This window comes from Manis pentadactyla, chromosome 16, assembly GCF_030020395.1.
Source record: "Manis pentadactyla isolate mManPen7 chromosome 16, mManPen7.hap1, whole genome shotgun sequence".
Classification (NCBI taxonomy): Eukaryota; Metazoa; Chordata; class Mammalia; order Pholidota; family Manidae; genus Manis; species Manis pentadactyla.
The window spans coordinates 13,200,147-13,215,891 of NC_080034.1; the positions used below are offsets into that span (position 1 = coordinate 13,200,147).

The following is a 15,745-nucleotide window of genomic DNA, read 5'->3' on the forward strand; positions in this document are numbered from 1 at the left end:
CTTTGGGAAGCAGGACACATGAGAGATTGTAAAATGTATGGTGTATGCTCTCAAGACATGAAGGACAAAGGTTCACTAGAGACTGTATCTGGATTACTCAGTAGAATCTGGTTCCTTTTTTTAGAGCTGATGCTGACACATGGAATTTATGGTCAGGAGAAAATGAGCAGAATGAAGACAACAAGGCTGAGATTAGAGATGATACCTGCCTTCACATTTTTTTTCGATTTTTAGAATATTTTATTATAAAAAACTAAGGTGTCTGATTATAAATCCTGAAGCCAAAACTATGATAATTTTTCCATTTGAGTTTTTTTACAGTTTTGTAACAACTACAGCTAACCATTAATAGAATATTATAAATATAAGATAAAGTTACACAGATTTTGGCATCTTTTAAAAACTGACATTGAAGATTCCACATGCTATGTTCTAGATAAAAGCTTTGAGTTTCATTCCACCAGTTTCTCTCTCTAGATAATGCATGTTCCTCCTCTTTCTAGATAATGAGACTAACATAATCACCTCGTATTTCCTAGTTTGATTAAGTTGCTCTTAGTTTGTATGCTTTCATAACTATTTCCATTCTTCTCCCTATCTTCAGAGTATTGGTTTTGTGATTATATGCTATCCTTTATCATGACTTAATTTTGTATATCTTTTATTGGAAGCTTTCTCAAATTTTGGAGGAGTAAGGGAAATAGGAGGATATAATTATGCATAAATAGCATAAATACTAAATGTTTTTGTACCCTAAGCAGAATATTTAAATACGTAATGTTCATGATATTTTCCAAATCTATGAATAATCCATCATTTTTATTATGTAATCTGTATCCAAAACCATGAATTACCTAGTGAAATTTATCTCTTTAGTAACTTGATAGTTAGGACTTAAATATATTAAATGGGAAGAATTAACTTTAGAACATATTTTTAATCTAACTGAGACATATATTTGCAGAGTCTCTCATGATTATTCTTAACACCAGTAGGTACTTTCATAGGTATTTGTTTCAAAAAATATAATTTATGAACTATCCCTTGAACTTCCATAATAAGACTTTCAGCTTATGAAATATGCAAGGTATCATTCCTGAATGCAAGACCTTATTATATTAGCTATTATCCTGTGCATATAAAGTATAACTATCTATTCTGTGTACGTGTGCATGTGTGTATGTGCGCACGCAGCAGACAGAGGGAGAGACTAATGTTAATTTCAATACCATGAACTTCTTTTGAAGGAGTAAAGGTTTGGCAGGTAACCCATTCCTGCTTTATTCGAGAGTTTGGATAGAACAATTAAAAACGTTCCATACTTTATGGAAAGTGGATTTTTGTTTGCTTTAATTTTAGGGTTTGGGTATTTAGCTTCTCAAATACAAAACCTGGTTGGAATTGAGCTGGGTGTATGGTAGGTACCAAAGAGAATTTAAAAATTTATGTTCCTGTGCTTTATCCAGATATATTATGATTTATTATGTCTGGGATGAAGCCTCATTGGTAAACACTAGTTAGACTGCTGTGTAGCTCACCTGCAGATATTGTGCTATGGTTATGGCTGATTAATTATTTTGCCAACTCTGGTCCTCTCAACTGGAGGCAGACCCTGGTTGATCTCACTGTCAGGTGATGCTCTTACAGTGTCCTTTCATTTTATATGATTAGGTCATTTTCCCCAACTATAGATAATTATTATCTTTCACTGAAAAATTACTATAATCTAGAGAATTTAGAAAGAATATTATAGGGCTAAATATTTATGGTAAATGTTTATACCAGTCATTATTGAAAACTGAGCTTTCATAGTTTTGTATAAAGCACAAATAGCCATGCTTCCATATCTGCACTTCAAGACAAGTGCTTCTGAAAAGCCACAGTTGGAGTGATGCCTGCTGAGGCATTAACAGAAAAGTTCTAGGAGAAACAAGACTTATAGAAATAAAGTATAGAGCCTAATTCCACATTTTTACCTGTATGATCATATATTTATGGTTATATCAAAGTAAATATATATTACAATTATAAAATTTGTTAAAAACTTGCAATGCTTTATTTTAAACTGATATTGTACACAGCTTAAATAGATGATAATACTGGCCAATTTTTCATATGTTCACTTCTGGCTTTGAGCACCTGATGCTTCTAAAATAGATTTAAATATTTTACTCAATTTGTAATATAAAGAAAAATTTCAGTATTTTTGTAACTTCTTATTTCTACAGATTTAAAATGTGAATGAAGTAAAAGTACTTAATTTTTAATCCTTTATGAATCTTTAGAGGACAAATCTTAATGCAACCTGAATTTCTTTGCATATTAATGCAGTAAGAATATTGATGCTGTAAGTAATAATACAGTAATAGATAAATTATGTTAGAAGAGAATGAATAGCATACAAAATATATTTATACAGATGTGTTTATGCTGATGTGAAATTTAGAAAAGAATCCCCAGGACTTTTATTTTAGAATGCTAATGTGAAATATTATAAATTCTCTTTACATTCTATAGTAATGAGCAAAATTATGTCAAAAGTCCATCGGATAGTTTCTCACTACCAACAACATGATCTTTAAATGAAAGATTCATTATACATTAGCCAAAGTAAAAATAAACAAGTTGATGACATAAATAAAAGAAATCTATGTACTGATAATAGTATGTGGAATATTATTGATTATGGACAAATTATGGACTAGATATTTCTAAAACTTAATTACCATTAAGTTTCTGCCATTTTCCTATTGATTTCATTAATGGAAGTAAAATACACTTCAAAATAAAATGAAAATGCTCATTAAGTTTGCAATTTTAGAATATTTATGGAGACAATGAAGTACATATATTTAGAGGTCTGTTTATTTTCTAAACGTTTAGGGTTATTTAGTTTTATGTGAATGTGTGTAACAAAAGCCTGGCTCTTTTTTAAAAACCCATTATTATTCTTTACCTGTTTAAAAGTAGTGAAAACAGTTTGCAATTCAATGTCGCTGTAGTTTTGGGGACAAATGGCAACTTCAGTGTTTGGTAAGAACCACTAACTAGCACTTATTAATACACTTGGCTTAAAAAGGAGAAAACAATATGTTGATAGGTTTTTCTCTAATACTCTTCAATATGCTCTGGTAAATAAGTAAGTTCAAAAAATTTCATGCTAGGTAAAACAATGTCTGGGAAGATGTATCTTTGGCTATCTTGGATCAACACCCACACTCAAATCAAAATGCAGATTAAGGTTCTTTTTTCTTTGAAATAGAACTTTCCAAATAATTCCTTGCAGAAATACAATTTCAGTTCTGTGATTTGCTTAACTCTGGTACTTTCTTATCAGTACTATCTTTTTGCACCATCAGCCTTTCTGGATGGCTTCTTTCTTATTCTGTGGCCTGTGCTTTTCTTACTTATTTCTACCACTTTGGCCTTAATTTCATTTTAAATCACACACACACACACACACACAGCTTGCTGCTTCATTTTCTATTTTTAGGTTGAAATTATATGCCTATTTATAAATCAACTTCTTGTTACCTTTATTATATAGAAAAATTTTATTTACCCAATGTTCATGAAAGTAATGAAGAAATAACTTTTGATTTCTCACATATTGTGATACAAATTTATTTGCTATGATTTGAACTTTTTATTTTTGTTGTTTATCTGTTGTTCTGGAATGTTTGAAAGAGCTCTTTTTATATTTAAAGGGTATTTCTACTTCATCAGATTAGGTCATTGAACTTTGTTTTTGATAGTAAATTTTCATTGTGATCCACACTGTATTTGATTTCTGATTTCTTACATTGTTTAAAATGTGTTCTGACCAAGTACAAAACTAAATTATCTCCTTTGCATATATTTTGATTATTTAATGTTCCTTTCCATTTCTTAATAGGCCCCAAAATTGTAAAATGGATTTAAAACAATATAATGTCAGTGAAGGATGTAAAGACTTCATGAGTATAACATGATTTGGGACATGATGGACAGTTATTGAATAGATACAACTATCTAATCATTCTTTTATTATGGAAGTCCTATTAAAATCTTTTAAAGGTATCCTTTAAATTAAAGATACCTATATTAGCTTTGAATGAACCTGACTAGCACATCTCAAACACACAATGTGTATATCCTTAAATAGATTTGGAGCATGGCATTTCATCTAACTCTTAAAAAGTAACACATAAAGATATTTATGGGAAGGTACAGAACTATCTATAGAATTCAAAACCACTTTTGCCTTCCCTACATGCTAATTATATCTTAATCCATTCTAATTCTTAAGTAACAAGAAGCAAGAGGTCATTTTCTAAGTGAATGAGCTAATGTGTTTCTGGTTTGAGATAGGTCACTGAATGTTATATATGGCTCTACTTTTCAGCAGAGAATACATTCAATTAATAACTCACTAGTTCATTTTCTAGTCATTACATTGGATTATTAAGTATGTTCTTAACACTGTATGACATGTAATGTATTGAGAAAAATAATCATGAATAAGTTGATAATGACCAATAGTACCAGGATTCTTCAGTTGCGAGTAACACAAATCACCCCTGGCTAATCTAAGCATGGGTAAATTACTGGAAAGATGTAACGAGCTCTTAGAATTTATAGAAAGGCTTGGAAAATACATATGGGCACTGTTTGGAGCTAAATAAGGTACAGAGCTATAGAGACTTGGTACAGGGTGGATTTCACGTTATGTCACGACATGAACTTATTTTCACAATCTTGGAAGGAATCGTACAGTTGAATCGCTTCATCCACTGGCCATGTGAGGACGTGTGTCTGATGATAGTCTCAACAGATTACACTGAACTGGCATAGATACTTAATTCCTGAAACGAATATTGGAGTGTTCTTTAGAAGGAGCGACAGAGGGCTTCACAGCCAGAGAACAGCAAACATTTTATATATTTGGTAAAGCAACTGTATGTAGGGAGTATGTCAGATTAACTATTTAAGAGAGCTAAAGAAAAAGCTAAAATTTCCACATGGAAAAATTTGACATTGTACTCATGATTGGAGAAAGAAGGCACTATAAGTTAGAAAAAAAATTTTAGGTTCAATTCATGACTTTAAAACTTACAACAGTTAGTTTTGATATTGGGCAAATAATATAACCTCTTCATATTCCTTTAAGATAAATTCAGATAAATAATACATGCTTTATCTAATTAGTATATGGGTATTCATAATGGCAGTATGTGATAAAAACATTTTGTTAAGCACTATGCAAATATAATTGAGATTTTTTTGGCACTTTAATGATAACACGCCAGCCTTTCATTACACATGTAAAGAAGTCATTTCAGAGGGGTCTGGGTATTTGCTACCTAAGCACTCAGTTTCAGAGGAACGGTGAAAGCAGGCACACCAGGTACATATGGTCCTTGTTTTATGATTTTTGTATTTTCACCTAGTAAATGTTTAGATGAAATGTAATAATTACAAATATCCTTTTCAAAATGCGGGAACATTAAAGAATAGTACATGTGTTATATATCTCTTGGCAAAATGCAGAAGCTTTAAAAATAACTCTTGAAGGAACTTCAGTTCTTGGATTCCACATTATAGCAATAGGAAATGGACAATACAAGCTAACAGAACCTGAGTGACACAGGTAACACTGTCTGCTCTTCTAATGATCCTAATGCATTTTGAGAGGCTGTTGTTCCAATTCTTTAAGGATCAGTGAAGTGCAAAGTTCTCCAAGTACAAGTTACTCCAAAGAATGATTACAGCACTCACTAACCCTAAGACTCAGATTGAGTAGAAGCCCTCAGATTTTGGATATGAGAAAGTAAATAGAAATATAATCATTAGAAAAATGGATTAATAGAGTAAAAGAACAAATAATTCAACTTGCTAGAATAATGGTGGTGACTATTTTCTAGTAAGTCCTTGTAGGAAAACAGCTCTATAGAAGCCCTGCTTCACCTTTTTCTTTCCTTATTTGGGTCCTTTTGTGCTTTTTTAACATTGTTCTTCAAAGTATATTTAGAGAATATATAACATAAAAGATCATAGTGAGTATTGTGTGACATTACAAATAATCTTAAGCGGGAATTGTGCAAGTTAGACAAATCTATACTATATTAAATAGGCAAAATATCAAAATAACAATACCTTAAGAGGCAGTGATAATATGCAAATGGAGTTCAAAGAGCAGAAATTTTTAATGAGAGGAATGAAAGCATTATGGAGAAAGTGGCATTTTGGTGTGGACTTGAAATATTGATAAGTCCCAGAAACATGAAATAGGAAGGAAGGGAGAGATGAGGAAAATGAAACAACAGATAACAGGGCCACTGTGTCGTAAAGTGAAACAAATATACAGGGATCTGAAAGTAAATCTTTGGAATGGAGTTTTTGGTAAAACTCCTGCTATCCAATCCCTTAAACTGATGTGTGAGCAATAGTCACAGATAGTGTGGACTGTCCAAGTCAGTCCCTACACAAGGCAGAGCAGGAGGACCACCCATGTATTCTAAGCCAGCGTTTTGGTTTTTTTTTTTTCGCTTTTGATCAAATTTTAAGGTACATGCAGATGAAAATATTCCCCCTGATATTAGTAAATCATAGAACAGTGGGTTGTCTTAAATTCCATGCAAGGTTTATCATTTTTACTGATCAGTCATATGGAGCCCATGGAGATTTTGAATAACAGACAATTTTGGCTTTGTGAGGCATATTTCTAAACATTAAAAATTAATTTTTTTATTTTTACTTGGTGCTACTTGATGGTTTAATTCCTACATGACCACTTTACTATCTAAATTAGCATTCAAGTACAAAAACACATCAACCACTTTTTAATAATTTATTAAATCTGTCTCTCAGGATAGGGCACTTTATGATGTGGTGCACAAAGACAAAATCTCAGAAGAGTAACACCACAGACATTCTATTCTCTCAGAACATGTGTGGCGAATCAGTGGGAAGCTCTGAGGAAGGTTTTCCCTGCTTAACACCTCAGTATTCTCAGCCTCAAGTACTGCACCTCCATTTGGTACCCCCAGCTAGAAGAGCACAGGGGTCAAGCAATGACCCTTAAATTCTTCTATCCTGAAATGATACACATAGTTTTCTCTCGCTTTCCACGTATCAAAGAAAATTGCAAATGGCCTCACCTTCCTTTATCCAGGGGTGGAAGGAAAGGAAACCAGACATGAACAATGTCTGCCACCTATGATTTGTCGTCTTAAATTTTTATTGATTGATATATTTAAATTGTTGTAATCACCCTTCACATCTCACAAAGATGTGTGATATTAGTTACTAGATATCTAGAACATCATGGAAGTTAATTATTTCTATTTTTCTCTCAAGTGTGTGTTTCTGTGTGCAGAATTTTCTACCTCTATCAATTTCTGTTTTTCTATAGTTGTTAAAAAGTTTTTCTATGTAGGAGATTTTCTAAATGATGTCATTCCAACAGTGGTTTAACAATTTTAGTTGCTTTCAAATGGTAAAAAAATAGAAGCCATAGTTTAACTTTCAGCTTTAAGTATGTGGTAGGTTCAGGTTTCAAGAAATTCTAAGTATACATTTTTCTATATCTCTTACATAGGCATACTTAAATATTAACACTCAATTATCATATTCTGCCACAAAACTTCTTGTAGGTACCAGGAGAATGAAACCATGTTATTTTTTATAAGACCTGATAGGAGTTTTATTAGTTTTTGACCTATGCAAAAAGACAGTTTTTCACATTCCTTAAAACTATTTATTTGTCAGAATACCTATCTCCATCCCCACCGTGTCTTAGAACATATACCACACCAGCGTTTGGAGGGAAACAGTTTCTCTCTTTGGAGATTAAAGTAAGGCTAACTACTACACACAATAGAAAATACAAATGTTCATCGTTGTAATCAAAACTCCACAAGAAACATTTATTCCCACAAAAAGCAATGAAAATTTTCAGAAGTTCACCTACATCCCAGGAAAACTTAAAATTGTGGAAATTGTGGAAATTGTGGACTCCATGACTTTGAACCGACAGTGCTGCTTTCTCTAAGGCACCAGCTCTCTTTCTTTGCTTCAGTCTGTTCTAAATATTTTTTTCTCCCAGTGTTAATTTCCAACCATATTTTTTTCTACAGTGATTCAAAATGATATCCATGTAAATGATAGCTTCTTGTTTTTAACTTAAAAGTTATTTTATTCAAAGTAGTTCAAGTGATATATTCACTAAGTTTTGAACATTATGGTATGATTTATTAAAAATATAAATTGGTATGTTCTTTTCAAAAGTAAAATTGAAATGAAAGGCATGTTAATATCTTTATCAAAATGTCACTTCCTGCTGTAAAAACTCATTCTCTCTCTTTTGTACCATTTCGAATGACCAGTGTCTTTGATTTCAGAAAGAACGCTATTTGAAAACACAGGTTATTCTGAATGACACTAAGTATCCACTTAAATTAATACCTCTACATAACTTTCAACCATTTTCAACAGCAGTAAACTGAAAGGCTCTTTTTTTTTTTTTAACCTACTCCTAGACAAATAATTTGCCTAAATTATTCATGGACTTGTTTCTCTGGTTCCAGCCTCATCAACCTGAACTCTTCAGTTTACAAGCCCTAGTTAACTTGTAATCTCTCCTCCTTTCACATACAAATATTTGAGAAATTTACAAGCTTTTATCTGTGAATTATCCCAGAAGCACTCTACCTCTGGACAAATGCCCAGAACAGGTTTTAGTGACAGCCTTCTTTCTCAAAATCTTTTCTCAACAGTTATTACTTTCACAGACCCAGCTCACTGTAGTGAGTCAATTATTCATTCGAGTTTGTCTCAGGTTAGGTGCTGGCTGCTCCTACGTAAAGGAGGCACCTCACGTAACAAAAATACTTTCTGGAGTATAAAAATAAAATAGGCATTACCAGAGTTTAGCATGAATATTTTTATGTAACTGAGGGAAAATAAGCCACAAACTTTGAAGACAAATCCACTGAGAATAGTTAAAAAAGGGGACTTCCATAATCGATCGACAAGCCCATTCACATAAAACACTCAGAACTGAAGAATTTTTATTTTATGTACAAAGAGCTAGCATTTTTTTCTGTGGTGAGCAGGTATATCCTGGATGATCCGTTCAAGGGTGTTCACTTAGTCCAACTTAATGAAGCCGATATCCTTCGCGTACTGATGGAAACACTGGCGGCACATATTGAGGCCGTACTTCCGGATCACACCGCGCCGGTTCGAGCACACGCGGCACGAACGAGAACCCTGGCCGAATTTTCTCGGATGGCTCCAGTAGAGCTGCTGGTGACCCATGCTGATTTATCAGGCGCAGCGCGTAAAAAGTGAAAGGCTCTTTTAAACATAAACATTTTATGCTAAATTCTACTTTCCACTACAGTCTGGCTTTAAGATGTTAACAGAAGTAATAATTCTTTCATAACGCTAGTAGTTCCACTTCTATCAATTTTTCATTGTACCAAACTTTAAAAAAGACTTCTCCAAAAGATATTCAAATGATAGGAATTTTTCTTCTTATAATTAGCAGCCCGTTTAATTCAGCCAGCAGCCGTTCTACCTGAACAGATGCCAGGTATCGCTTGGCACTGCTTCCACTCCATCCTGCATAAGCTGAATTTCTTGCTGTTCTTGTATCTTAAGTGGGGACTTGTTTACTTTATTCAAAAAGTGATGGAGGCGGAATGTTTATGGTCTGATTAAAAGTGCTTAATCACATCTGTTTTATCCCCAAAATATCTCATCATTAAATCAGTAGACAAATCAGGTGTTGGTGTTTGTGTGTGTTGTGTGTCTGTGTGTGCAGATTTAAGTTGCAGGCGATTGATGATGAGGGGAGAGCAATGCCCCTAATGTGACTGGAAAATCTGCTAAGCAATAAAAGTAAATCTGTCCATCAAAAGAAATGCTACCTCTGTTATGTTTTAAAGGCTTCTTTTCAGCAACACTTCTTAGAACTTTTAACATTCTTATGTGACTTTATAGATATAAATAACTTCTAAGTTTTCTACCTTAAGATTTCTCTTAAATCCTCCTAATCTTTTCAATGAGATTAAGCTTTACTAAGAACTGAGCCTGATATAGTCGCATTAATATTGTGGTGGGGTGATGCCTTTCAAGGGATCACAGAAAAAAATGATATGTTAGAAATGTCATTAATAACTCACAAACCAAAGAAAAAGTTTCTATTTACAATTTTATACCCATGTAAACCTATTCAAAGTAGCATCATATTAACGATAGTTTTCTATTGCTTATACTTTCATGAATCTGCTTCACAAATATTGCTGTGGCCCTAAATGATTTCTCTTTGAAGACTCTCCTAAATTGTAACAAATGAATACATTGTTTTTAGAGTAATTTTAATGAAGCATTCACAGTAAAGGATACATGACTTATATAGTAATTACTCTTATGAGATATATCAGAAAGCTGCATTTAAAAAATCCTTATAATGCATAGAAAGTTACAATACATAATAATTTTTTTACAAGGCCATAAATTAATAAGGGAAAAGAACCTTATATTACTAATACTAAAATGATCTTAGTGGCACCTTGTCCTTTTTTACACATATTTCAATGTAACAAAAAGACAGATGCTACAACACTCCATTCTCTTAGAATCAAGAAACAAATAGAACATATATAATCTGGAATTAATAAGACAGGATAAAATAATTTGTTTAAAGTCCTCTTCCATATCAGAACAGAGCATAGATATATGGTAATTCAATTTCAAGAGCTTCAATATAAATATATTATCTTTGTCTTTACTTTTCAGTGATTTACTTTTGATATGTCTGGGTTTTACCTTGTTTAATTTTTTTGCTTGGAGTTCACTCATTCTTGAATTTGTAGGTTTATGTCTTTCAGCACAGATGATGAGACCATCAACCATTACTTTTTTAATGTTGTTTTTGTCCTTTTTTTCTGGGACCCTGATGGTGCAAATGCTAATATACTTCTTTTAGTTGTCCCATAGGTCTCTGAGGCTCTCTTCATTTTGTTTTTGACTGCTTTTTCTCTCTTTATTCAGATCGATAATTTCTACTTATCTGTCTTCAAGTTCACTGTATTTTTTCTCTATCATCCTCTTCCTGAGTTGAGCCCACTCCAGTGAAAGTTTTCTTTCAATTATTTCATTTTTCACTTGTCACATTTCCATTTGGTTTATCTTTATGTCTTTTATTTATTTATTTACTTATTTTTGTTGAGATTATTTTTCTATTAGTTTCAATAGAGCTATTACTACTGGAACATTTTTTAATGGCTGTTTTAAAGTTTTTGTCAGATATCTAAATCCAATATCTGCTTAGCATCTGTTGGTTGGATTTTCTCATGTGAGTTGAGATTTTTCTGGTTCTCCATGTGTTGAGTAGTTGTAGACTGTGCCCTGGCCATTTAAAATAATGTGGATGAGACACTGATCTTATTTAAGTCCTATTCAGAATGTTGGTCTTTTTTTGTTTTGTTTTGTTTTAACAAGCAGTTGATCTAGTTTTACATGTAATCACAAGTTCCAACCTGTGTTCCGTGGGTTGTGTTTCCAACGTCCATTCCATTTTCAGGGGTTTTGTTTTACTGCTTACATCTGTCATGGGTATGTGCCATCAGTGGCCAGTCTGGGATTTGAGTGGTGGTCTGTTAGTTCAATTCTCTTCTTTGATATGTTCAATAGGACCAGATCCATATCTGTACAGCTCAGCGGTGAGTCCAGGAGCTCATTAAAAATTTGATGAGGTGACTTTATTGAGTCCTCTTTCTCTGCCATCTCCCCTGTGCATTCTAGTTCTCTGGAGTTCCTCTTTTCATTCCTCTTGCCAGAAAACTGGGGTATAATTACTGTAATCTCTTCTTCAGCAATTGCACTCACATCTGGGACCGAGCAGCAAAAGGACAGAAAAGGGAAAAACAAAAGCAGTAAGAGTTGGTCCCACCCTTCTGCAATCACAACCTTAGAGTTCTGACCAGGGCAGTTTATCATTTCCATCAGCTGTTCCCACCATCACGGAATTGCTTAAGGGCTAGGGCCCAGGCAGTGGAGGGCAGCGGCTTCTATATTCTGCGCATTAGGAATCTCCTTTCCCACACTGTGCCAGCACTAAGGGATTTCTTGATTTCTTTTCTAGCTCTTTCTGTCTCCACACCAGGGCCTAGTTCTCAAGCAGTACAGTCAGCCTGTGGGCACCACAGGGGGAAGTCATAGACTCTGTAATTTGATTTGTGGTCTTCTATCCATCCTACCTGCCACTGTTTGCTTTGTGAGTTATCAAATGGCTGCTGCGTGCTTTCTGTGACGAGTTACAGTATTCAGTAGGAAAAATAGGGTTCTGCTACTCACAACCAGAGTTGATGTACTGTCACCTTTTTGACAATAGTGTCTTTATTTTTGTATTCCCCACCAGCAGTTAAAATCCAGTTTTGTTGTGTTGGAATCTTAGGAGTATATAGCATTTCAAAAGATATTGAAAATAATTTTTGACCCTTTATAATAAAAATGTTTATAATGTGTTGAATTTCCATTTGGTTCATCTTTATATTTCATTTTGTAATATTATCTCATGGTGCCCTTTACATAATATAATTATACATCAGTGATTTTTCTTTCTTGATCAATCTTTACTTTGGAATATATCTTCAATTTTATTTTATAAGATAGCTATCTTTTCATTCATTTTTTTATTTATTTTTAACTTTTTCCAGTTGCATAATCTATTTTGTCTTTTTAACTTATTAAATATTTGGTTGTTTCCACTTAGTAACAGTACTGTATCTGGATTCTCAGTGCTATAGCAGTGTATCTTTGTCCATTCATACACAAATCTTGCCTATTTACATATTTGTTGAGGCTAGTTCTTTCCCCACTTTACTTTTATTGTTAACATTCTTCTTGTCTGTATTCAGGAGTTGTTTCCATATGTTTTTAAAATCATATCAGCCAACCACCCTCAAAAAAAATTATTGACATTATAACTTGAATTGCATGAAACTACATTAATGTATAAGGGCTGATATTTTTACAACATTGAGTCTTTCCATTAAGAAGCATAATCTTCCTCTGGTAGACTGTTTATATTTTTTCTGTTTAACATGCCAAGAGATTAATTTCTTAGACTAAAAATATCCCTATAATTTTGATAATGTGCATGAGTTTATATTTGAATTTGGTGATGTACATCATTGGCAATGTATATTTTTATTATGAGAGTATTTTTATGATGTCATTTTATCCACTTATGCCAGTTTGGGAATATGGGTAGAAATAAGTTGGGGTGAAAAATAAAAGAGAAAGTTTAATTTTCAGCTTTGGATGGTGGTCTACTTGGAATAATTTTTATTGAGATACTGTTATGTTTCTTATGAGAACTTCTAGTGAACAAAATGTATGCTGCTCACTAGTCACCCTGAGAAGATCCATTAAGGACTGGTGTTTTGTATTTTAGGAGCTGTCTCATAAATGGGGGAATAATACCACCCGATGGTCTGTTTTCTCTGTAGCTGATAAGGAGATCAACTTAATGGGTTTCCCCTGGGCTTCATTTCTAAGCAAATTTGTTAAGAAAAGAAAAAATGTAGGACGTATGAGAGGAATATTTAATTCTATTGTGCTGGATTTTCCAGAACACTCTCCAGGATCCATGTGCTTGATCCCCCTTAATGGAAAGCTTTGGTGACATCACCATTCACTCAGTTACTCAGGAAAAAATTTCTATCTGAATGTTATCCTCAACTACTTCTTTTCCACACAATCCACATTCAACCTGCGAGCAGATCTTTGAGCTTTGCATCTCTAATATCTCTGAAAGATTACATCTTCCATTGCCTCCGTTAAACCTTGGCCCAGCACTTGAACATCTCCTGTATGGATTCCTGCCTGCTTCTGCTAAGGGGTCTCTCCAGCAATCATGCAAATATTAAAACTATATATCACTATGGGACTTTGGTTATCAGCTCCTTTGCAAGTAGCCTGCTTAGCTTGCTTATTATCAATGCAGTAAAAACCTTTAATGTACAGTCTAGTTCAGTGACCTAACCCTTTCTTTCCATTACAATCTAAGCAACCGCACTATCAGTGGCCAACTTTTTCTATGCAAAAGTCATTTACTGTGAAGAGATTGTCTTCTCCAATGCAATTTTCATTCAGTAGTTTTCTTTATATTCTACCAGAAGCAAACAGAACATGTTACAAATAGCTGTAATAGAAACTCAAATTAAAATAAGCCTTTCACACTGAGAAATTTGTTATAATGCCTTTTAAAAGAAAAATTTATCAGCGTTTTTTATGCATCCTCTCTGTGTTTACAGACAACCGACTTTTATTTCTTGCCTTTTTGTTTTCCTAATAGTATTTAACCATTTTTACCAAAACAAGAAAAATAGATGTTTTTTTTTTCATTGTACATGGATTTTGATCTTTTGTTATTAAGTGAAAAATTTCAAAATAGAATTCTAAGTGTTTAGGATTACGGATGAAATTGTGTAAAATACTGAATGGCAAGCTGCACGATTTTAAATATGCTGAAAATTTTCTCATTTGTATCTTCATATTCAAGATGCCTAGTTTTTGTGTATCTTACTGATTTTATGACTTTATACAATCATTAGTTAATATCTCAAAGTATTTTGACATATCATAAATGCTAATGGATAAATATCCATATTTTAAATTATTGTGATTATGAGTTTCTGGGGGCTGTCATTGCAATTATATTAGACCATTATCCTTACCCCATATGGTGGCTGATGCAATCATGCTTGGAGAAGCATCAGCGATGCCATTTTATTTTTCATATGTTCTCATCACTGTTAATTTCATTCTACAGTTGTTGGGCTTTGTTTTGTTTTGTTTATTCTTGTCTTTGTGCTTTTGTTTGTCGATTTTGTGTGCATAAATTTTAATTCCATAAAATATTCTTGTATCAACTTATTTGGACACATTCAACTGAGAGAGTCATCACAGTACGTACCCTGAAATGGAAGAAGCAGTTTGGGCCCCCCAGTGTTTCTGGCACCCATAGAGGCCCTTAGGGATGCTTTGAGTGCCGCATGAGTGTCCTGTGAAATGAGGAAGCAGACCCGTGTCTATCTGAGTATTAGACATTTTTGGAGCATGAGCCGTATTTTTCTTACATTTGGATAAATAAATGTGCAAATAAAGGGAAATTCTAATAATTCCTTCCTGGACTTTTTTGTTCCTGCCCTGGGCATATATCACCCTGACTTTTGGAGTCTTTAAACACTCTCAGGGGATATGATTTACAGAGGCATATGCTTTCTATTTTTTTCACATTGTTTTTCTTTTATTTCAAATGAAATGTCTCCTATAGGATTTGTTTGCTTTTTCTAATGAGCTCATTATTACTGTGTTACATAGGATAAACAAAAATACAACCAAAGACTCCAGTCATGCCAAACTTGCACATATTTCTGACACTAGGCCCCCGGGGTCTCTGTCACATCACTCTGGGATGACATGACACTTGTCATTTCTCCTGCATTGAACTGTCTCTCAACAAGATCAATTCCTTGCACTGCCCACCTCCCTCCCTGGCAGTTCTACCAGAATGTTTGATGACTTATTATTGTTGTTGTTGCATTTACCATGTGTCAGTAAGCAAGTCATAGGAAAGGGATATAGATTCATTCACTCACAAGATGCATTGATACACTCTCAGTGATATTGTCTGTCATTCAAATGTTAATGTAGTGGTTATGGTAATCGTGACATAAAATAAAATATC

The 15,745-nt window shown here is 33.5% G+C and overlaps 2 protein-coding genes across 2 annotated transcripts in view; one reads left to right on the forward strand and one right to left on the reverse strand.

Annotated features, from left to right (window-relative positions):
• The window catches only part of EYS (eyes shut homolog), a 1,412,275-nt gene that overhangs the window by 162,837 nt on the left and 1,233,693 nt on the right, over positions 1-15,745 (forward strand).
• Positions 9,038-9,334, reverse strand: LOC130681294 (40S ribosomal protein S29-like). Its single transcript, XM_057493947.1, has one exon. The coding sequence runs from the start codon at positions 9,298-9,300 to the stop codon at positions 9,130-9,132; it is 171 nt and encodes a 56-aa protein (XP_057349930.1). The 5' UTR covers positions 9,301-9,334; the 3' UTR covers positions 9,038-9,129.